This window comes from Meles meles, chromosome 5, assembly GCF_922984935.1.
Source record: "Meles meles chromosome 5, mMelMel3.1 paternal haplotype, whole genome shotgun sequence".
In the NCBI taxonomy this organism is placed as follows: Eukaryota; Metazoa; Chordata; class Mammalia; order Carnivora; family Mustelidae; genus Meles; species Meles meles.
In genome coordinates this window covers 108,562,099-108,587,106 of record NC_060070.1, presented here as the reverse complement: position 1 = coordinate 108,587,106, position 25,008 = coordinate 108,562,099, and the positions used below count along the sequence as shown (strand labels likewise).

Sequence of the window (25,008 nt, the reverse complement as noted above, 5' to 3'; positions counted from 1 at the left end):
TGAGAATTTGAACATCTAATCATTTCAGAAATTCTTTTTCTTCCCCTAGGTTTTAGGATTTTTGTTAAGAGTAGTTCTCACTTTTTCTCTTAACTTTTACACCTCCTACTCACAACATAATCCATGACTGGCTGGTTTTTGCTTCAGCCACCTCTACTGAAGTTGCTGTCATCATGGTCAACTGTGATGGCTTAAATGCTAAAAATAAGTGAATGTGTTTCAAACCTTAGTTCCTTCTGTCTCTCTGTTGCATTTCACATTCCTTTATCTTGCAAACACTTTATGCTTGATTTTCCATGTATTCCTCTCCAAGTTTTACCCTAGCTTTTATATTCTTTCTTTTCTGTCTTGGTCAAGTCATCATTGATAATCAACTTTCCCTTAAATCTGATAGTCTGCAAAACTTTGCCCTTGGCTCTGTTTCCTTTTACTTTGTATATGTAATTTCATACATTTTCATATCTCTAGTCAGTTCGGCAAAGTCATTTCTTCAAAAGCAGTGTATTGACAGGTATTTCAGTCAGGGTCCAAAAAGTTAAAACAGCACAACATGTTACAACAATTCAAGCAGGATTTATTTCCTAGGTGGCAACAACAGGGGTGAATGGAGGGTGGTCAAACCACAGGGATAGTACAGAAACCCCAGCAAGCAACTGACGAGCTGTTATCACCCTTAGGCCCAAAGGAACAAGGGAAAATGAAGATATGGAGGAGCAGTTGCTTCCATCAAGGGATTCAGCCATTTTTTTTTAAAGATTTTATTTATTTATTTGACAGAGAGAGAGATCACAAGTAGGCAGAGAGGCAGGCAGAGAGAGAGGAAGGGAAGCAGGCTCCCTGCCGAGCAGAGAGCCCGATGCAGGGCTCAAGCCCAGGACCCTGGGATCATGACCTGAGCCGAGGGCAGAGAGTTTAACCCACGGAGCCACCCAGGCGCCCCGGATTCAGCCATCTTGACATGACCTCAGCCAGAGATAAATATTACCCTAACCTCAGTTTCCTGCTTTCCTCCCAACACTGGCTAGGGTTCCTCATTGGGCCAAAGAAACCAAAAGCCAGAGAGCACAGAAGCCCCGTTATGTAGTCAGATGGGTCAGTTTCCTGTGCATAGACCATAGTGGAACAAGCTGGAGAGTGACTAAAAGAGTAAACTGAAATATCTGGTATAGTGATATAAACTAAACATAGTATATGCTACACAGACATTAAACACACACACACGTGCGCGCGCGCACACACACACACACTGTTTTCCAAACTAACATATCCTGTGAAATGTCATAAATCTTTTTAAATAATGGTGTAGCATAATACTTTTTAAGTAATGAAAAAAACAAACACAATGATAATGAAAAGGGGTTAGACAGAGAGTCAGGGTCTCCTGGGACCAAAACTAAGGTAAGTCACTAATTTCTAAAGTCTGGCTCTTCTTATACCAGAGTCCCTTGAGAAGAGAATCTGAGTTAAAAGTTTATATTGAGTATATTCCCCAGAATGAGAGGAAAGGGGAAATGAAGCAGAGAAGAATGAGAATAAATAGGAACAGGACCACAATATCATAACAGGCTTATAGAATTGTGGTGGGAGAAAGATGATTGTACTCACTGGCCCCTTTATCTGTCTCTGACTCCTATTGAGTAAAGTTCATCCCCTTAGGATTACTCTCCTGAATTTACATGTTGCCTTCATGCCAACTTCATTTAGACTTGGAGGAAGCCAGAGCCCAGCTGGTTCTGGGCTCTGGTGCAGTAATCCCTCTGGCATATATGGTGTCATGTGAGGGATCATTCAGTACAGACCTGAATGATGCCTTCTTTCATGGCATGATAAATGAAACACTGATGCCCACCATGGTAGTCAGAAATCCTAGGGAAATAATTAAGACTGTGAAATTATTTGCGGTGATGGTGTGGCATCAGCAGTGACGGTATGGCATCAGCAGTGACCAAAGTAGGGTCTTAGGTCCCTACTATTTTGATACAAATATGTACCATGATATAAATAAGGCAGGACTTTATTAGCTGCTTTCATAAGAAAGTCAATGTATAAAATATAATACTTACTTATTACTTAGAATAGAAAATGTGTCTTTCAAACACTTAACATTTATATCTAGGCATATCCTTTCACTTAGCATAAAACCTGCCAGAACCTACAGCATTGTTTTTAAGAGTTTATGCTGTGCAATTAAAGGCTGAGAAGAGTAAATAAATACAGATATCTGCCTTACTCCAGTAGCAGAGTGCAAAGAAAATTTCATTAAAACCTTATGTTTTATCTTAAGCCATGCAAATATTAATTATTAATTAAATGATTTAAATGATACATTAATTTTGAGGAATACTGATGCTTATGGAAACCTCCACATTTATCTTATGGATTTCAGTACTTCCTGACATATAGTTAAAGGCACTGACTTACAGAATAAAGTCCAGGGTTCCCAACACAAATAATACGTAACGGTCTTTCTGATCAAGACCCTACACATTTATTCACCTATTTTTAAAACACTGAATGTCATCAGTATTCAAGAGATTGAAATACATTGAAGAGCAATTTTATAAAATCCCTGAGCTTACAATTTAGATTCTAGGGAGAGTATACAAATAAATAAGCTGTTACAATATAAGGAGATTAGACTTCTGATAGATGTACGGGGGACTAAATTTATGGGAGTTATGTCTAGAGTGGACTTGAGTGTCAGGCAGAGCTTTCCACAAGAACCATATTCTAAGTTAAGAACTGATGAATAAATTGTGCTTAACCAGGGAAAGTAGAACAAAGCACAAGAGTAAAAACTATCTGAAAGCTGAGAGATTCCTCAGGAGGCAGACCCAGTTTGCCAATGGCTGTGAAAGCTGTGGTGATCACATTTAAGTTGGTACTGAGAGCAACAGGGAGTCTCTGAATGTGTTGAGGGGAGTAATGTGATCAGTTCATATTTTAACATGATTACCCTCGTTGCATTGTGGTGTACAAATTGACAGGATCAATACCGAAGGCAAGAAAGCCAAATGGATTGTTTTTCCAACTTCTAGGCAAGAAGTATTGATGGTAAAAAGGGGACTTAGTTTAGAGGTACATACTGATGAATTGAATAGATCTTGCTAATTGTGTACATGTGTGGCCTGAGGAAAAGGGAGTAATAAGGATTATGCTCAAGTTTCTAATCTGACTTTGGACCATATGGAAGAGCCAGGAAAGGGGTTGAGGTTTGGGGAACAGAGAGGCTAAGAGCCCAGTGGGCTCAGTGCCCAAGAGCACAGTGCCTGTGAGACATCCATAAGGAGTTGCAGACTTGCACGTACGACTCTGATCTGAAGCTCTACAGAGAAATTGGGACTTATCAACACCTGTAAGGTAATCTGTGCAAAAGCTGGCACTTAAGAATATTCCAACTACAACACCATCACAGTTGATATTGACTTCCACATCCATTCTCTGTAATCTTAAAATTTTCCAACTATGCCAATAATGGAAATATTTCACACTTTTCTACATACAGTTTCTTCAACCTAGGGTAACCTTTGCTATTTGGTAGTCTCTTCTCTGTATTTCAGGATTTAGATCAATTGACTTCTCTGTGACATCTTCTTAAGTTCTTGATATGGTCTTAATGTCTTCCTCCTGTATATTGTCGTAGCATCTTTTTCCATTTCAGACTTGTCCTGACTTTATTTGGCTTTCAGTTTGACCCACTTCACCAAAGCTTTTTGACTAGAAAAGTAGTAAAGACTATAATAAATTAGTTCTTTATAATTTTTCTTGTATTGTGCCTCAGTGTTGGTTCCACACTGTTCTCCTTCAGAGTAATTCCCCCTTGGCATTCCTGAGATACTTTAACACACTCAGTTAAATAAGATTGTCTGTCTAGATGTCAGATGCAACCTGGTTTATTATTGGTTATTAACCACTGCTATACAATAATTCTTTAAGGCCCATTTAGTCTTCCCTTGAATAGTCCTGGTAGTTCTCTGAAATATGACGTTAAAATTCATAGAGATTATGGAGTTGAGCCACTGAAAAGGTTATTAAACATACCCACCTTTCTTGAGATAAGCTGTAAGATTATAAATGTTTTAAGGCAGCACAACTGAATGCATAAGAAGTGATGGTGCATAGACTGTCTCTACTGTCTTGAGGGTATTGCTGGCTAAAGCCAATTGCCTACCTTCACAAAGGCAAGCCTGGTATGTTCATATCAGACAAGGTTGAATCCATTGCTTCAGTAATATAATATTGAGTGTTTAAGAACAAGATGAGATAGACAATACTTTAATATCCATAAGTATCCAATGCCTCAACACCTTTTGATCTACTTATTTTCTTAGGTCATCTGGTGTATTTTTGAAAAAGACTGGTCTACACAAATAACATTATTTTCTATTCCAGGGTTTACATAAAGAAAAAAAGAGTACAGCAAACATTTCTAAAATTAATGAAAGATAGAACTGTATCTGCATCTTCCTTAGACCTTAAATGGAAAATGATACAGGGTCCTGAGTGCCTGAGATTGTTCTCTGTAGTACACTAGAATTTTAAGTAATGATTTTACATTTGGGTTCAAGTTTAATTTTTTGTGTGCCTACCTTAAGATTCCCAAGTTAATTTATCAGAATCTTCACAGCAGTGAGAAGCCTATGACTACCTTTTAATGTGCCTATGCCTAATAAGCCTATGACTACCTTTTAACCTATTCTGTGCTTCACTTCCAGATCTACTCTCCCATCTTTTTCCACCCTTCTTGTTACCCTGAGAGGCTGACATATATGGGCTGCAACTACCCACATTCCTTTGGCCTCTGACTTTCAGCTGTGTTTGGCTAAAGAAAGGGCAAGACACTGAAAGAATAGAAAGAGGGAGAGATCACATTATTTATTCTCTGTTCTCTTTCAGCTGGATATAAACTTGGTGGTGACTGCATTCCCTTTTCCAGGATCACAGCTCTTATCAAGTGGTCCTTCATCTATACCTATGTCTTTGCCCACAGTACAGATAGTACTTCATTTGCTTGCCTGTTCAGGTTCAATGACAGTAACAGATTCTATTCTTGGTACATGTTTCAATTACTTGTTGATTCTCTTAAGCTTTTTCCAACCTGAAAATAGTCTCCTTATTAAACTCATTTGTTCTGAGTTTGCATCTGTTTTCTGACAGCCCCTGACTAATACACACCTCATATATGAAATTGATCACAAAGTCCTTTTGGAAATCAAATATGACTTTGTTAAATTAACATTTGTTAAATAGAGCCCCACATATCAGATGGTGTGCTGTGGTTCAACAAAAGACCTCAATGGAATTGAAATAGAGAAGTTTATTATTCACAGGTCCTGGAAGAAGTGTGCAGCATGCCTTGAGGAGCCACATAGGAGGTCAAAGCAGGGTTTAGGCAAAGAGAGAGGGAGAGAGAGAGAGAGAGGACCTAGAGCAAATGCCTTTATTAGGATCTGTGAGAGGAGTTCTTTGGGGCTTCTGGGCCAAAGCCGGATTTGTTAGTTCAAACCAAAAGGAACAGACTACTGGTAAGTGCCATGGAGATCTTATCTAAGTGGCATACAGGGGAAGTCACTGGGAGATGCGAGAGACCACTTATTACAAAGGCAGTAGGGAAATCATATTAAGAACTTGCATTTACTTGTGATACTACCAGCTGTTATCCAGGGTGTGCACTCATGGGAGGGGCTAATGTCAGTTCAAGGACCTCATGGGCTGCTTCACCCCAAAATGGGTGCCAAGGCAGCAATGTAATAGATTTAACTAAATTCTCAACACCAGATTTCTCTCAAATTCTTTCACTTCTCTACATCCCAATAACATTCTCTTAGTTCAAGTTTCAATTGGAATATTTTTATTCCTGCAATATTTGAATTACTTCCAGCTACTTCTCCCTCAAAAGTATTCTTCACACTAAAATCAGAATGGTAGTTCAAAACAGATATGGATTACTGGTTTCCTGATTAAAACCTTCATATCTTCACATGGCCTTTAAATGCGGTCAACAAATCTCCCCATGATCCAGCCTCTACCTGTCTCCCAAGACTCACCTGTTGGTGCGTGTGCACATACACACACACACATGAACACATGCCTATAACCTTCTCCATGCCAAACCATTTCCAATTCCCCTCACATGTTGTCTCTCTATTTTGAGTCTGTGGATGGGCAACCCTTTGATAGGGTTCTGAGTGCCCTTCCCCACACCACACACTTCTTTGCTCACCCTTCTTCTCTAGCCAGCCATAAACCTCTTGAAAAATCTTTTCAGATAGTTTCGCTCTAGTCTCTTACCATAGCACCTGTCCATAACTCTGTCATCAGTATATCCCCTCTAGTCCCCTGCCAGGAATGTAAGCATTTGGAAAGTTTTAGTTCAAGGTTCAAACTGTATAGATTCAAATCCATTTCCACCATATGTTTGCCTCCCGACATTGAGCAAATTTATTAAATGTATACCTCTGTTTTCTCACCTGTAAAATTTAGGAAAATAAAAATAGTCATGTTTTTGTATTATTAATACATAAATTATATTATGAAACATTTAGAGCCGTGCTAGGTTTACAATTAGCACTCAAAGCATAATGCAGTCCTGCAATTGCCTATTTTTTTTTTTCTCAACCCCACAAGATGGAAAGCTTATAGATAGGAGGGCTAGGTTCTACTGCTCAGCATGTCATCTTAATTAGTGAATTTTTGGTGCATAGAGAGAACACCATAAGTCCTTTCATTTTTTATTTTATCTTTTTATTTTTATTTTTACTTTTTGAGAGAGAGAGCATGAAGGAGAGGAGGAAAGAGGGAGAGAAGAGAGAGAATCTTAGGCAGGCTCCACACACCTGCACAGAGCCTAATGCAGGGCTCGAATTCACAACCCTGAGATCAAGACCTGAACCAAAATCAAGAGTCAGATGCTTAACCAACTGAGCCACCTAGGCTCCCCTTCATAAATTCTTTTAGGTTGAATAAATAAATAAATGAATTATGTGCAGAATTCTAGATTGTTTTATATGTCTTCTATCTTGAACCATCTTTCTATTTCAAATCCTGGCTGGTAATGTGTAGATCTAGATTACTTAAAGGAGTCATTTTTATGGAATACTCTGGGGCTTGTATGAATATGAAAAATATCTCTCTCTTTGTAAGACTGGAAAACAGATTTGCATTTGTTTTTGCAAGTGCACAAGTTCTTATGGCTAGAGTTAAGTATGTGATTTTAATCATAACACCTTGATTGTTAACTTGTTTGTCTTTAATTTGGATGCACTTTCCAGGTAATAAGTAATCATACATTTTTAATCCTGGCAGATATTTTAGAATATTCTTCTTTTCTGTAAGTTTTATGCTAACTTGGAAGTATTCCAGAGTAGTATTTCTCCATAAATGAAATGTAATTATGATAATAAATGTTTCCATTTGATATAAAACACTTACTAAAAATGCCTCGTATTTATATCTTTCTTATTCTCTATAGTGGAAAGGTACTCAAATTTTAATGGTTTCTAAATCTAAATGTAGCCAAAAATTTCAAAAATAACATTTCTGTAAGTTTTTAAAATTTTAATGTAATTTTAAATTTAATTTACTCTAAAAAATCTAAATAGCATAAGGATTAGATTGTCAATTTGTAGATTTCTCTAAGGATCCATCATACAGAGTACAATTTCCATAAGGATCCATTAGATTTAATATTTTAAAATGATTTGTTTCTTTTTATGCCACACCTTAGAATATATATGATTAGAAGATTTATAAAGTTGAAAAATACATCTTTAGCAATTACTACGTGTCAGAATTATTGAAGTACTTATTACTTAAGTAAGTAAGTAAAGTCACTTTAAGGTTTTAAGTCCTAAAAAGAGAGATAATCATAGAATAATGATTAAGTGCTCTATAGTAAAAATACACAAAATAATATTAAGCACTTTCTAAAAATTGCAAGCTGTACACCCATATCTAAGTCTACTCACATCAACAATATATGGAAAATTATAAAAACAGAGAGACACACATTCACATGCTACATTTATATATATAACATTGAAAAAGTAAAGTGTTCTTTTTGGTTTGGTTTTTTTTTAAGATTTTATTTATTTATTTGACAGACAGAGATCACAAGTAGGCAGAGAGGCAGGCAGAGAGAGAGAAGGAAGCAGGTTCCCTGCCAAGGAGAGAGCCCGACGCGGGGCTCCATCCCAGGACTGGGATCGTGACCTGAACTGAAAGCATAGTCTTTAACGCACTGAGCCACCCAGGCACCCCTAAAGTTATCTTTTAATAGGCATGCATTTTGAGGAGTTCCTGGAAGAATAAAGAAAAAAGTGGTGACTTCCATTTTGGGTAATATTGCAGCTGAAAAAACATTCTGACTGCAAGACAGACATGAAATACAGGCTAAAGTAGAGGAAAAGTTTTAAATTATTAAAATGCCAAAATAATGAGAAAAATCCCTGGTGATAATCTTTTTAAAGGTATCCAGAGAAGAAAGATGAGTTCCCTACGTTAGACGGATAATTGCATGTAGAAAATTAATTTTCAACAGGAACAACAGAAGAGGAAAAATGGAAAACATACAAAATGCTCAGAAAAACCAGGAAGTCTTATTTGAAAAGACATAAAATGGGGCGCCTGGGTGGCTCAGTGGGTTAAAGCCTCTGCCTTCGGCTCAGGTCATGATCCCAGGGTCCTGGGATCGAGCCCCACATCGGGCTCTCTGCTCGGCTGGGAGCCTGCTTCCCTCTCTCTCTCTACCTGCCTCTCTGCCTACTTGTGATCTCTGTCAAATAAATAAGTAAAATCTTTAAAAAAAAAAGAAAAGACATAAAATGGAGCAATATCTGTCATATATAATTATCTCCTTTCAATTGAAGTAAAAACAAATAACCCAATTGAAGAGGTGAAAAAAGTATATGCTAGTGATTTAAAATACATAAAATATAAATGACAAATGATCTATTTAAAAATCATAATTTGAAATAGAAACAACAGTGGGATTATAATTTTTTTAAAGATTTTATTCATTTATTTATTTGACAGACAGAGATCACAAGCAGGCAGAGAGGCAGGCAGAGAGAGGGGGGAGCAGGCTCCCTGCTGAGCAGAGAGCCTGATGTGGGGCTGGATCCCAGGACCCTGGGATCATGACCTGAGCCGAAGGCAGAGGCTTTAACCCACTGAGCCACCCTGGCGCCCCGAGGTTATAATTTTTATAATGCTAACTGATAAGATACATAACCAACTAAATAAGCATGATAGTTAATTTTGGTGAATGATTGGGGAAATTAGTAACTAAAAACAAACTGGGAAGCTTTTGTGTAGGCTTTTAATGGACTGTATATTAAAATAAAATTTGGCATGCTTACTTCACCCAACAAGTTTTACTTCTAAGTATTTATTCTTCAGATATATTCATGGATATGCACAAGATAGTTATACAATGAATTTTCTGTCATATGTATAATTTGAAAAACTATATTAAAAATATGAATAAATTTATGTCACTAGGTAAGTGATTAAATACTTTGTGATACAGTTACACTAAGAACTTCTCATTAAAATTTCTGAGCTTTATTTATATGTAATGACCATGAAATATCCCCAAGATATTTTGTGGGGGGGAAAGCAAACAAGTCTTTTTTTGTTTTAATTTTGTTAAATAACAATATTTATAGCATGATTTCCATGGAAGAGACTGGCTGGACTCACTAAACTAATTTTCCTACATTCTTTGGCATATAAGTAGATTACTCCCCATTCTTATTTGCAATGAGTTTGGGCATGTGACTAAGTTTTGGCTAGTGAGATGGAATGGACTAAGATTTTCCATGTTCCATCTTTCTCCTCTCTTTTACCTGGTTAGTTATTTAGATAACTTGCATGTGACACACCAGGCAACCTCAGAAACTACATGGTGAGAATAGTGAAGACTATGACTCCTGAGACTCTGAATGTCACTGAATGACTAAGAAACAATTTTCCCTTCTACCTATGCTGATTGAACTTTATATGAACAAGAAGTAAGCTTCTATGTTACTAAGCTACTGAGATTTCAAGGTGTATCTATTAGAGGAGCTAGCATTATCCTTTCTAATTTAATTTCACTTGTTTAGAAACTGATAGAAAAAGAAAATTAAATTATATGTCCATATAATCTAGGTATATATTTGTACAAAATGGAACATAGAATGATGGCCTATTGTGAATAGAGTGGTATTGGATTGGTGAGAATATGAGTAAGTACTCTCACTTTGTGTACTTCTATGGCATTAGAGTTATTTGGTATTATTTCTTTAGTTAGATACATGTATAATATTGATAAATTCATGATGTCTAGAGGAAGCCAAAAAGAAATTTAGAAACAGTAACTTTGGAACTTAAAGGAAGTTCCTTTGTGTCTTACAGAAAGAAAGGGATATTTTAAGGTAAAAGTGCACTTTAGGAAAACCTAGTATATGGAGGGCATGAAGCATGAAATACTGAAAAAAAATTGCACTAAAATGTGGTTAAACATACATTGGAAATCTATTAAGGCACTGGAGACAGATAAAACTGAAAATAAGATAGAACCAAATAACAGAAGGATGTATATTTTCAGTTGGAATTATTTTTGTCATGGGAGTAATATTATAAGATGAGAAGAATGGATTAAAGAAAAACAGGAACTAAAGTCAGAGATATTGAAAAGAAAATATGAACAAGTAGAACTGGCAGAACGCAGAAAAGATATTTTACTAGTTTTTAGAAGGGATGGGGGAGGTTTAGAATTTGAGATGTGGAAAAGAAGAAAAGGAAAGAAATCCAGAGTTTCTGATAATTCCTGATATAGCATATTGTCCTAAGCATTAATTTAATTCCCATCCAGTGTTGGGCTCTAGAATCAAGATAAGGACAGCTTGCATATTCTCTGTGATCAGGAACAACTCCCAGTAGGGCTGACATAGGAAATGAGAATCAGAATCTATCGATGAGAGTACAGCTCTTCAAAATTACCAACCCTATTTACTGAGAAACAGTGGCTTCGAATGCCCTGGAGTAGAAGGTCCTGCCTAACACACAGCAGTACTGTGAACATCCATTATGTGAGAATGCTGTGATCTAAAGAACCTTATCTATGAATACATAATAGCTAAAAAATACAAAATTGTAAGAATGAGAAATGTATTTCTTTAGTGAGAAAATTGGGACAATATGAAAACAAGATCTTTTAAAATCCCACTATTATGTTAATAGTGAATTAATTTACTTGTGTTTTAAAATGTTAAATATTATTGCATTTGTTATAGTATATGATTCTTATTGAATAATGTTACACTAAAAAAAGAAGAGTAGAAATTGGGATTAATGTTTTCAGATTGATTATTCCATACAATTTGTTGTTTTGATATTTAATTTTTATCTTGAATGGTAAATGATAATTTTACATATATTAACAGTAACTTTACATTTTTTCCTCTTTTGATTTAATTATGTTAAATACATTTTTAAAAGATGTTATTTATTTATTTGACAGAGAGAGGGAGAAGGCACATGTAGGGAGAGCAGCAGGCAGATGGAGAAGGAGATGCAGGGTCCTTGCTGAGCAGGTAGCCCAATGCAGGACTTGATCCCAGGACCCTGAGATCACAACCGGAGCAGAAGGCAGATGCTTAATCAACTGAGCCACCCAGGCGCCCCTGTTAAATACATTTTAAATAGCCAACATTTTTCTGTGTTTTGCTTTTAGGAAGAATTCACTGTGATTAATTATTTTTGAGATTATCAGATCAAACTAAAGAAAACATGAGTTTTAGAGCTAGTAGACAATGCTGACAATTTAAAGTTTTTTTGTTTTGTTTTGTTTTAAAGAGGAAGAGAGGGTGTGGGGGAGAGGGGGAATCCTAAGCAGGCTCTACACCCAGTGCGGAGCCCCAAACAGGGCTCGATCTCACAACCCTGAGATCATGACCTCAGCTGAAATCCAGAGTCAGATGTTTAACCAACTGAGCCACCCGATGCCTCTTAAATAAAGTTTTGAAGACATTTTTCAATATGTTTAAAGCTCTATTTGATATCATGGTGTTCTCATGATTTTGAGAGTTGAAGGAGTAATTAAATTCTTCTCTGGGTTTATTCCTGTGAGCTACCACCTGTGACTAAGTGTTGTTAGTTATCCTGCATGGGAATTGAAGTCCTGACCACTAATAAGCTCCACAGAAATACTACAGTTTTGTGTCTTTATATAGCAGGCAGTCTTTTGAACATCTGAAGTATTAATAAAATCTATAAATGAGGAATATATTTTAAGTATGTAAATAGTCACACAACCCTAGTAACTACGAAAGAAAGGATTAATCATTTTTATGTTAAATACAACTGTCTTTATGGCATAATATGCTAAAACAAATTCAAAACATAAAATTGTTTAAAAAACTTGCTACATATATGACAAAAAGTGAGTTTCTTCAATATACAAAGAACTTAAATATCCAGTAAAACATCGATACAATTAATAAAACGTCAAAGCACATGAACAGGTAGTTCACACTTACAAGATAAATGAAAAATAACACCATGAAAAGAGTTATATTATTGTAACAAATCATGACAGACTGAGTGGCTTAAAACAATACAAATATCTTTTCTTAGAGTTGTAGACGTCAGAAATTTTGATATCAGAGTCACTGGACTAAAATCAAGGTGTTGGCAGGACTGCAGTTTTTCTGGAGGCTCAAGTAAAGAATATAGCTTTTAGAAGCTGTCAACCCCTTGCTGGTGACCCTCTTTCATCTTCAAAACCACCAATAGTCAGTTGAATCTTTCTTGCATCGTATAATTTTGATACTGACTTTTCTGCCACCAACTTATATTTTTAAGGACCACTTGTGATTATATTGGGCCCACCTGGATGTATCTAGGATAATCTCTATTAAACCCAGCCAATTAGGGGCACCTAGGTGGTGCAGTTGTCTAAGCACCGACTCTTGGTCTCAGCTTCAGCCATGATTTCAGGGTTATGAGATAGCAGGCCCTGTATGGGCCAGACTTAGCACAGAATCTGGGACTCTGCCTCTCTCCCTCTGCCCCTTCACACCTCTCTCTGAAATAAATCTTTAAAAATAAAAATGAAACCAACCAATTAGCAACCTGATTCCATCTGCAACCTTATAACATACATATTCATAGGTTTCAATGATTAGAATGTGTATATATTTGGGGGGGACCGTTATTCTGCTTACCATACTTATGAATAAAGAAATGTAAATTGAAATAACAGTAAGTTGATAGTTTTTATGTAACTGTTAAAGATTTAAAATTCAGTAAGAAAACTATTGGCATAAATATGTTGTAAATTACTACTACATGAACTATAGTGATTATTTTAAGGGAAATTTGTCAAAATCCACAAAAAATTTAAATATACATAACCCTTGTAAGAATGTATGATCCGACAAGGATGTGGACAAATTGGAACTCTAATATTTTACTAACAAGATTATAAAATGGTATAGCCTCTTTGGAAAGTAGTCTAGCTATTGCTCAGAATGTAGAGCATAAAATATGTGATCCAACAATTCTGCTCCTAGGTGTATATGTCCAAGAAAATTGAAAACATACATACAGACAAAAGCTTGAACATGAATGTTCATAGTTGCATTATTCAAACAGACCAAAATTAAAAACTGCTCAAATGTCTGTCAAGTAGCAAATAAATAAACAGGATGTGGTATATCCATATGAGTGTTAAAAAGCAATAAGGTTTTGTTACATGCAAAAGCATGATTTTACCCTGAAAACATTATGGCAAGTGGAAAAGCCAGTCACAAAAGATCCCATATTATGATTCCATTTATATGAAATGTCCATAATAGGCAAATGTATATATACAGGAAGTAGGCTGAGGGTAGGTAGTGGGGAGTGACTGCTAATAGATATGGAGTTTCTTTTAGGGGAGACAAAATATAAAATTAGATTATGGTGATGGTTGCACCACTCTGGATCTACTAAAATTTATTGGATCTTGCACGTTAAATAGGTATACTCTGTGTCTATAAACTATATCTCAATATAGCTATTAAAAGGAATGCATGACTCAGATAATAGGGAAAAAACTTGAAACATCTTAAATATATTAATTCCAAACTGATAGGATTAATGATGTATAACCAAACAATATAACACTTTGCCACTTTTAAAAGGAGAAGGAAGAACTATATCTAGTGATAGGGCAACCTGCTAAGAATTATTTTTAGGGTGCCTGGGTAGCTTAGTGGGTTAAGCCGCTGCCTTTGGCTCAAGTCATGATCTCGGGGTCCTGGGATCAAGTCCCGCGTCGGGCTCTCTGCTCAGCAGGGAGCCTGCTTCCCTCTCTCTCTCTCTCTCTGCCTGCCTCTCTATCTACTTGTGATCTCTCTCTGTCAAATAAATAAATAAAATCTTTAAAAAAAAGAATTATTTTTAGGTGAAAAAGTAAAGAAGTCAGTTAGCATATTCTAGTAGTGAAAAGATGAAGTAAAATGTATGTTTATACTACTATTCTTGATTTTTAGAAAAGTATATATATTATTTCTACATCAAGTATGTCTTTTATTACCTAGATTATAACATATTTATTTTACTGCTTTAAAAAAATATAATTACAAGTTCTGAAGCTTGCTTCTCCCTACACTATTAAGAGCCACAAACTCAAGATTCCTCCAGGTGATTTTCTTTCCTTTTAATATTTCATTATAATTTAAAAGTTATATTTTTCTGCTTACAAAGCAGGGCTTCCAGGGTTCACCTTTGTGAGTGAGTCTATTCCTTCTTCTAAGAAGTAGAAGCCAGACAAATGTCTGCTGAGCAGTGATAAAGTCAGCCGACAAGCAAAATCCCTCAGGCTAAAGCAATGTGAACTGCTTGTTGTCTGCCATGCAGATGATTCTGTAGAACTTTCTGGAAATGGGAGAATGGCAAGAATGAGACAAAGAGTGGAGTGTCCTCCTTTCTTGTTCCACCTAGAGCTTCCACATGATTTGCAATCACTGTCATATCAAGGTGCCTTTCTCTAGGGATCTGACTTGATTTTGAGTAAAATTAGCATATGATTCAATCATTAATTCATTCAGAAAAAGGTCATTAGATATACGTTCATCATATACCCAAGAGTCAATCAAGCAGATTCTTTATACTATTTTAGATAGTAAATCAGTATTTACATAAGAAAGGCAATGAAGTTTTACAATATTGTTAATTTAAAAGACAATTTTGAGCACTCTGAATCTTGATTTATTTCTAAGCTCTCATACATTTATAATTTTTAGAATTAAAGTAATTATAACTAAGTGTTCCTTTTTTACATTGCTAATTATATCAATATTACCGTCATCTATTTTGGTTTAATAAATGTCCATGTTTACTTGATATTTTTAACTTCTTATGTAAAAATAAGCTAAAATGTTATCAGAAGAAATTTTTGTTTCTTTTTAAATATATGAAAAATTGAATCAAATGTATTTTAGTTCTAAAACAGGTAAATAATGGGTCACCTGGGTGGCTCAGTCAGTTAAACATCTGCCTTTGGCTCAGGTCATGATCCTGGGATCCTAGGATGGAGCCCTGTATCTGGCTCCTTGCTCAGCAAGAAGTCTGCTCCTCCCTCTGCCCCTACCCTCTGCTTGTGTGTGCACTCTCTCTCTCAAATAAATAAATAACCTTTTAAAAAGTCAGTAAAATAAAAAAAAAGTAAAGAACAAACAAAAAAAAAGTAAAATAAATAATGACTGACGTAATTTATAATTTAAGAAAAATACTAAATGTCAAGGACTATTAATAGTAATATATCAGATACAAAATTTGACCTTAATAACATAGAATATGTCATATTGATGCTACTTTCAAAATTTGATTATGGCCCTGTTTTAATTGATGGATCAGCTAATAGTAATTATTTTTGTATAATCAGTTAGCAGCTGAAATTTGCAACATACTGGTTTTTTTCAGGTGAGACATAGCCTCTCTTAGCAACTACTGAGGAAGAAAGAAGTAGTGACATTTAACTCAGTCTAATTTATTCCTGAAAGAGATGACTGACTGCAGTTCATGAAGTCGATAGCAAGAGATAGACAAAATGGTGAAATCACTCAGAAACAGTAAAGTTAAAAATCAAATTATCAAATTAGAAGGTGGAATACTGAGTAAAAAAATCCCATGAACTTATTAGCAGTGCATGATGAAAGTTAGCTTAAAGAGATAAACTTACATTATGAGTGCAAATGGGAAGAACTATGTTAATCTAATAGAATGAAATCTAAGAAAAATTGATTTTAAGATTGCACCAAAAGTGTTAGAAATTATATTATTTATAAAACTAAAGAGCTGTGTGTAGTGGAGTTTGAAATTGATTCCCAAAATAAAATTATTTTCACTTGCTATTATTCTTGTTATTACTATAGTACATTGCATATGTACAAAAGTTATCCAAATTTATAAAATACTTTTTGGAGAGCATACTTAAGGATAAGCATTTTTGTCTGGGATAAAATGAAGAAAAGAGCAGAGATGATCCTTCCATTCTTTGTGGAAATTGCATTCAAGGAGAGAGAAGACAGTTGACCTTAATCATAAACATAAATATATGGCAATAACTTGTGATAAATAGCATAAATAAGAATTTCAGACTGCATAAGGATTGTAAAACAAAAGAACTGACCACATTAATATAATTTTGGTAAAATGTTTTCATAAATTATCTTTCTTCAGCTTTTTTTTATTCTAATAAGTTGATATGGGTATATACAGGAGATGGCAAAAATGACTTGTCTTTAAATATCAGTCGGAGGATATCTTCAAACTGAATTCTTTTGCGAAGGTTTTATCTTTATGACAATGTACAAAGTAAAAATTTACTTAGTTAAGTAGTTATTTGTATGACAGCAAGATTTTTTACATTAAAAGGATAATTCTCTTAATGATTATATTAAATGAAAATTCCAAAAGCAGTGCTTCCAAACAGTGTATAATACTCAGGGGTACTCTGAAGACATTAATTCAACAAATATTTATAAAATTTTTACTATGAAGAAGGAATTCTGCCAAAATGAGAAAGTTTTGTGTGGAGGAAAGATTGAAAAACAGTGACCAGTGTTCATCCTGGCTGAAGAGGCTCTCCATAAAATAAAAAATATACTCCAAGCCAGTGGAAATTATTCTAGGAGTGGTACAACAACATATGGAATTTTAGAGATGAAGGAAATACCAGTTTCATCTCAGTGAACTAGGAGCAATGAAGAAGGCTATGTGGAGGAAATAATACAGATCTTGACTTGGCACGTTAGGTGAAATTTAGAAAAGAGAGGAGCAACAGTGCAGAGAAAGTATTTCAAGCAAACTACCAAAACTCAGAAAGTTTGGAGTTTTTAAGGAATAGTAATCTCATTGGGTATGAGAGAAGTTAAGGTACTTATTAGGGATCACAGTAAAATAGACTGGGAACAAAGAAGAAATTCATTATCAAGAGGCTTTGAATGTAAAAGTAAGGAACGTCATCTTAATTCCAAGGGATTTTGTTGTTGCAGCATTATTTGGGAAGAAAAAAAATTAAGCTGGTAGTAAAATTTGTGGAAAAAAAATTAGGGAATTACTTACAGGCATCCGTCAGGTACCTCTTAGTCACTTTTAGAAATGAATACAAGTCACTTTGAAGAACACATATTTCTAATAATAAATCTAGAAATGAAATCAAGTTCAAGCAGTTTTACCACTAAAATGTAACGTGCCCTAATTTCTTGATCTTCGGTTCATGAGGGTTAAATTAGCCAAATAGAGCTATGTTTAGCCAAATTCTAATTATTTTACATCAGAGAAATGACTCTTAGGCTTTGGGGTTTGATTCATCCAGGTTTTTTATTACTTAGAAGAAATTAACTTAGCTTCTCAGAACTACATAGATTGACTACAGCCCTGTGATCCATCTAGAGTCACATTCTGTAGTTTAGGCATTTTCAGTATTTATAAACCTGTCAACTGAAAAACAAACATGATTATTCTGTTTGCTCTCAGTTAAACTGTGCATGCCTATTATTTTTATTTTGTCCTATTTTAAATCAAAGTTTCTGTTATTTCTGTTTAAATTCATGTACTTTTACTTACATTATGTTTTCTGATCTTTTTATAAACCTAGACCCCAGGATTCTACTCTGTCTACAGTGTCCTCTGTTGCTCCTTCTGGTATAACAGAAGGGGTTGGCTCCCTATGGACTTTCCTCCGCTCCCCTCTTGTAGTGCCATCCATGTGCCAGGAGGATGTGTGTCACAGTGGAGGCACTTGCCATCCTGTCTTCCTCTCCAGTGGTATGTTCTCATTCCACTGTGACTGTCCACTGCATTTTACTGGCTGTTTCTGTGAACAAGGTAATCAATCTTCATTTATTTTTAAAAACTTATACAGAGGGTATAAGAGAATTGCAACCTTATTGTACACATTGACAGATACTAGCACAAACAAGAGGCATCTGCATAATTTTATTTAAAAATGAATTCTGATAGAACACTTTTAATTAAGTATTACAGAAACAAACCCAGGTTTATTTTTCTCCATTAGGGTTGTTATTCAAAATATATTTTCAATTGTCGCACAAAACAAGAGTTTAAGTTGAATGTAGTGTTACTTATATATTTCTTCTGAAATTATGGTGTAGTCCATCCTTTGTCACCATAAAAACAATTAAGTTCTCCTTTATACAATTTTTATTGCTTAATTGTTAATCAGATCATTATTTTTTACATTTCATAAGAAAATCCTCATATTTAAATTATTTTGGTAAGAAGAGTACATTATTTTTTGATGTTTAAGAATATGGTTTTAGTATTAATGGGGCTGTTTATGAATCAAAAGAAAACTTCCCTATTGTCAACACCTAATGGCCTCCTAAGAGTCTCTATGTTAATTAAGTTAGTTAATTACGCAGTGTTGGACAATTAGAGCCAAAAACGCCCTGGGCAGATTACAAAGGCATTAGGTCATGATTGTATGTCCCTACACTAAGAGTTGAAAAGTGACATTGTTTTCTAAGTAAAATTAATCACTTGTTCTAAATTGGGTAGGTGAGGTTGTGTATTGTCATTGGATACTGATTTAGATGGCAGAGAATTTCATTATTTATCCATGATTGTGTTAAGTATTCCCTTTTTTTAATACAAAACTGTAGGACCTCTGGAAGCAAACTCATAGGTACACATATTTCATTATTCAGCTCTTCTTGTCAAATGACGTTGTATGAGTGTATGTGTTAATATTCAGTCAAGTAAGCAAGTAAATATAATTAAAGGCATGGAAATGTAAATATGGTCTGTTTTCGTGCTCATTATATAATTATTATGTGCCCTTAAAATCTATTTTTTAATCGTAAAATGCTTTTGAAGACACATCACTGTTGCTTGATTTTTTTATTGAATATTTCATATGTCTGCAAAATATGAGAGTTGTCTTCTGCTACGGTATGAGATCATTTATATTACCTTCTGTAAGTAGAGTTCTAGGGACATAATTTGAATTGTAAAGCTCTTCTAGATCCATACTTAGCCATTTAAAACTCTGAGAGGGCTTTTTCTTTTCTTAATTTCATGCTAGGTAGAGTTTTAGAAAAATACCCTTCTTACCTTTCTTGAATTACACTTCAATTTTTAATTTTTTTTTTAATCCTAATTTACTAATGATAGTGAAATTGATGTTACAGAATGTGGAGTCCTTAGTTATTGGCTATGTCTCTGGTCAGTAACAAATGTTGGACTATAAATGACCCTCCAGCCATAATCCTTTTCTCTCCTACTGCATCCTCAGTTCTCAACCCTTTAACTCCTTACTGAGTAGCTTTAACACGGCTGCACAGACCTATACTTTACTCCAGAAAGAGAGAAATCCAGGTTTATTTGGAGTTAAACCCAAGGCTTGACTGAGGTTAATTGTATTTGGTGTTTTGGATGGCAGAATACAGGAAACTGACCTCAGGAAAAGAATTGGGAATCTCTATTCTATATTTGTTATTGAGAATATATTATTTTTTCCAGCATTATTAACAATCACTTTCTACCTTCTACATTTTTTTTCAAAGATTTTATTTATTTATTTGGCAGAGATCACAAGTAGGCAGAGAGGCAGGCAGAGAGAGAGCAAGGGAAGGAGGCTCCCTGCTGAGCAGAGAGCCCAATGCGGGGCTTGATCCCAGGACCCTGGAATCATGACCTGAACGAAAAGCAGAGGCTTTAACCCACTGAGCCACCCAAGTGCCCTTACCTTCTACATGTTAATGTTTTTCCTGTTGAATTTATAATATTTTAAAAACTAATAATAGGATGACATGTAATACAAAAATTAGGTAAACCACTATGTAGTACTTATTTCTAAGTGTAAAATAATCAGAAGCTGTGACTAATTATTACCAATTGGGTTTGTTTTTTTTAAGAAACTATAAGTCAGAAATACCTGAGGTTGTGTGATACTCTAAACAAAATTCAGTCAATAGAACTGTTTTTAGATTATCAGTTATTATAATACTATCTGTGATTTTGTTGTTCTAACCTCCGTTTGGGGGAAATATTTTAGTATAATTTTTAGCATATGTTATAATATCTCTAACTGTAAAAATTATATTTATTTTTAATCATTTATCCCTTTTAATTAAGTACCTTTTTTCTTTCCATCATAAAGAAAGCCAAGAGCAGGTTTGTATTTTTAATCTAATGCTCTAAATATAATTCTTACTGGTATGCATTTTATAATCCAGATTAACAGATGATGACTGGTGCCTAAGGCCCATGATTCAAGAATTTGGTGCCATGATGACTTTTTATAGCATTATCTAAATTGGCCAGATTCCTCAATTTATTTTTTTAATTAATTATTTTAAGTAACATAAAATGTATCATTTGCCACAGGGGTACAGGTTTGTGAATCGTCAGCTTAAACACTTCACAGCACACACCATAGCTCATACGCTCCCCAATGTCCATAACCCAACCACCCCCTCCACACACCCCTCCGCCAGCAACCCTCAGTTTGTTTTGTGAGATTAAGAGTCTCTTATGGTTTGTCTCCCTCTCCATCCCATCTCGTTTCATTTTTTTCCTTCCCTACCCCCCAAACTCTCATATCAGGGAGATCATATGATAATTGTCTTTCTCTGGTTGACTTATTTCTTTCAGCATAATACCCTCTAGTTACATCCACATCGTCACAAATCGCAAGATTTCATTTCTTTTGATGGCTGCATAGTATTCCATTGTGTGTGTGTATATATATACATATATGTATATATACACATTACATCTTCTTTATCCATTCATCTGTTGACGGACATCCAAGTTCTCTCCATAGTTTGGCTATTGTGGATATAGCTGCTATAAACATTTGGGTGGACATGCACCTTCGGATCACTACATTTGTATCTTTAGGGTAAATACCCAGTAGTGCGATTGCTGGGTCATAGGGTAGTTCTATTTTCAACATTTTGAGGAACCTCCATGCTGTTTTCCAGGGTGGTCGCACCAGCTTGCATTCCCACCAACAGTGTAGGAGGGTTCCCCTTTCTGCGCATCCTCGCCAGCATCTGTTATTTCCTGACTTGTTCATTTTAGCCATTCTGACTGGTGTGAGGTGATATTTCATTGTGGTTTTGATTTGTATTTCCCTGATGCCGAGTGATGTGGAGCACTTTTTTATGTGTCTGTTGGCCATCTGGATGTCTTCTTTGCAGAAGTGTCTGTTCATGTCCTCTGCCCATTTCTCGATTGGATTAGTTGTTCTTTGGGTGTTGAGTTTGCTAAGTTCTTCATATATTTTGGATACTAGCCCTTTATCTGATATGTCGTTTGCAAATATCTTCTCCCATTCTGTCAGTTGTCTTTTGGTTTCGTTGACTGTTTCCTTTGCTGTGCAAAAGCTTTTTATTTTGATGAAGTCCCAATAGTTCATTTTTGCCCTTACTTCCCTGCCTTTGGCGATGTGTCTAGAAAGAAATTGCTGAGGCTGAGGTCAAAGAAGTTGCTACCTGTGTTATCCTCAAGAATTTTGATGGATTCCTGTCTCATATTGAGGTCTTTAATACATTTTGACTCTTTTTGTGTGTGTGTGGTGTAAGGAAATGGTTCACTTTCATTCATCTGCATGTGGCTGTCCAACTTTCCCAAAACCATTTGTTGAAGAGACGGTCTTTTTTTTTCCATTGGACATTCTTTTCTGCTTTGTCAAAGATTAGTTAACCATAGAGTTGAGGGTCCATTTCTGGGTTCTCTGTTCTGTTCATTTGATCTTCTGTCTACTTTTGTGCCAGTACCGTACTGTCTTGATGATTACAGATTTGTAATAGACCTTGAAGTCCAGAATTGTGATGCCACCAGCTTTTTCTTTTTCACCATTCTCTGGCTATTCAGGGTTTTTTGGATACTAGCCCTTTATCTGATTTGTCATTTCTGAATATCTTCTCCCATCTGTCAGTTGTCTTTTGGTTTTGTTGACTGTTTCCGTTGTGTGCAAAAGCTTTTGATCTTGATGATGTCCCAATAGTTCATTTTTGCCCTTGCTTCCCTTGCCTTTGGTGATGTTTCTAGGAAGAAGTTGCTGCAGCTAAGGTTGAAGAGGTTGCTGCCTGTGTTCTCCTCAAGGATTTTGATGGATTCCTGTCTCACATTGAGGTCCTTCATCCATTTGGGGTCTGTTTTTGTGTGTGGTGTGAGGAAATGGTCCACTTTCATTCTTCCGCATATGGCTGTGCAATTTTACCAATACCATTTGTTGAAGAGACTGTCTTTTTTCCATTGGACATTCTTTCCTGCTTTGTCGAAGATTAGTTGACCACAGAGTTGAGGATCTACTTCTGGGCTCTCTATTCTGTTCCATTGATCTATGTGTCTGTTTTTGTGCCAGTACCATAACTGTCTTGATAATGACAGCTTTGTAATAGAGCCTGAAGTCTGGAATTGTGATTGCGCCAACTTTCGCTTTCTTTTTCAAGATTCCTCTGGCTATTTGAGGTCTTTTCTGGTTCCATATAAATTTTAGGATTATTTGTTTCATTTCTTTGAGAAAAATAAATGGGATTTTGATAGGGATTGCATTAATGTGTAGATTGCTTTAGGTAGCATAGACATTTTCACAGTATTTCTTCTTCCAATTCATGAGCATGGAACATTTTTCCATTTCTTTGTGTCTTCCTCAGTTTCTTTCATGAGTACTTTATAGTTTCTGAGTATAGATTCTTTGCCTCTTTGGTTAGGTTCATTCCTACATATCTTATGGCTCTGGGTGCAATTGTAAATGGGATCGACTCCTTACTTTCTCCCTCTTCTCTGTTGCTGTTGGTGTAAAGAAATGCAGCTGATTTCTGTGCATTGATTTTATATCCTGACACTTTACTGAATTCCTGTACAAGATCTAGCAGATTTGGAATGGAGTCTTTTGGGTTTTCCACATATAGTTTCATATCATCAGCAGAGAGAGATAGTTTGACTTCTTCTTTGCTGATTCGGATGCCTTTAATTTCTTTTTGTTGGCTGATTGCTGAGACTAGGACTCCTAGTACTACGCTGAATAGCAGTGGTGATAGTGGATATCCCTGCTGTGTTCTGACCTTTGAGGAAAAGCTCTCAATTTTTCCCCATTGAGAATGATATTCACTGTGGGTGGTTCATAGATGGCTTTGATGATATTGAGGTATGTGGCCTCTATTACTACACTTTGAAGAGTTATGATCAAGTAAGGATGCTGTACTTTGTCAAATGCCTTTTCAACATCTATTGAGAATATCATATGGTTCTTGTTCTTTCTTTTATTAATGTATTGCATCACATTGATTGATTTGCAGATGTTAAACCAAGGGCTGCTTGCAGCCCAGGAATAAATCCCACTTGGTCTTGGCAAATAATCTTTTTATTTTTTTTTAGTAGTTATAATTTTCTTTATTTACTTTTTATTTTTTTATAAACCATAATGTATTTTTATCCCCAGGGGTACAGGTCTGTGAATCGCCAGGTTTACACACTTCACAGCACTCACCATAGCACATACCCTCCCCAATGTCCATAACCCCACTACCCCTCTCCCAACCCCACCTCCTCCAGCAACCCTCAGCTTGTTTTGTGAGATTAAGAGTCACTTATGGTTTGTCTCCCTCCCAATCCCATATTGTTTCCTTTATTCTTCTCCTATCCCCTTAACCCCCCATGTTGCATCTCCATGTCCTCCTATCAGGGAGATCATATGATAGTTGTCTTTCTCTGATTGACTTATTTCACTAAGCATGATACCCTCTAGTTCCATCCACATTGTCACAAATGGCAAGCTTTCATATCTTTTGATGGCTGCATATATTCCATTGTGTATATATACCACTTCTTCTTTATCCATTCATCTGTTGATGGTTCTTTCCATAGTTTGGCTATTGTAGACATTGCTACTATAAACATTCGGGTGCACGTGCCCCTTCGGATCACTACGTTTGTATCTCTAGGGTAAATATCCAGTAGTGCAATTGCTGGGTCATAGGGTAGTTCTATTTTCAACATTTTGAGGAACCTCCATGCTGTTTTCCAGAGTGGTTGCACCGGCTTGCATTCCCACCAACAGTGTAGGAGGGTTCCCCTTTGTGCGCATCCTCGCCAGCATCTGTCATTTCCTGACTTGTTAATTTGAGCCATTCTGACTGGTGTGAGGTGATATTTCATTGTGGTTTTGATTTGTATTTCTCTGATGCCGAATGATGTGGAGCATTTTTTCACGTGTCTGTTGGCCATCTGGATGTCTTCTTTGCAGAAATGTCTGTTCATGTCTTCTGCCCATTTCTTGATTGGACTATTTGTTCTTTGGGTGTTGAGTTTGCTAAGTTCCTTATAGATTTTGGACACTAGCCCTTTATCTGATGTGTCGTTTGCAAATATCTTCTCCCATTCTGTCAGTTGTCTTTTAGTTTTGTTAACTGTTTCTTTGCTATACAAAAGCTTTTGATCTTGATGAAATCCCAATAGTTCATTTTTGCCATTGCTTCCCTTGACTTTGGCAATGTT

General features: G+C 35.7%; 1 protein-coding gene across 1 annotated transcript in view; it reads left to right on the top strand.

Moving 5' to 3' along the window:
* EYS (eyes shut homolog) overlaps positions 1-25,008 on the top strand; it is a 1,714,887-nt gene that overhangs the window by 1,214,531 nt on the left and 475,348 nt on the right. Inside the window, 1 exon segment of the mRNA XM_046006082.1 lies at positions 18,134-18,363. Within this exon segment, the coding sequence (XP_045862038.1) occupies positions 18,134-18,363 (230 nt within the window).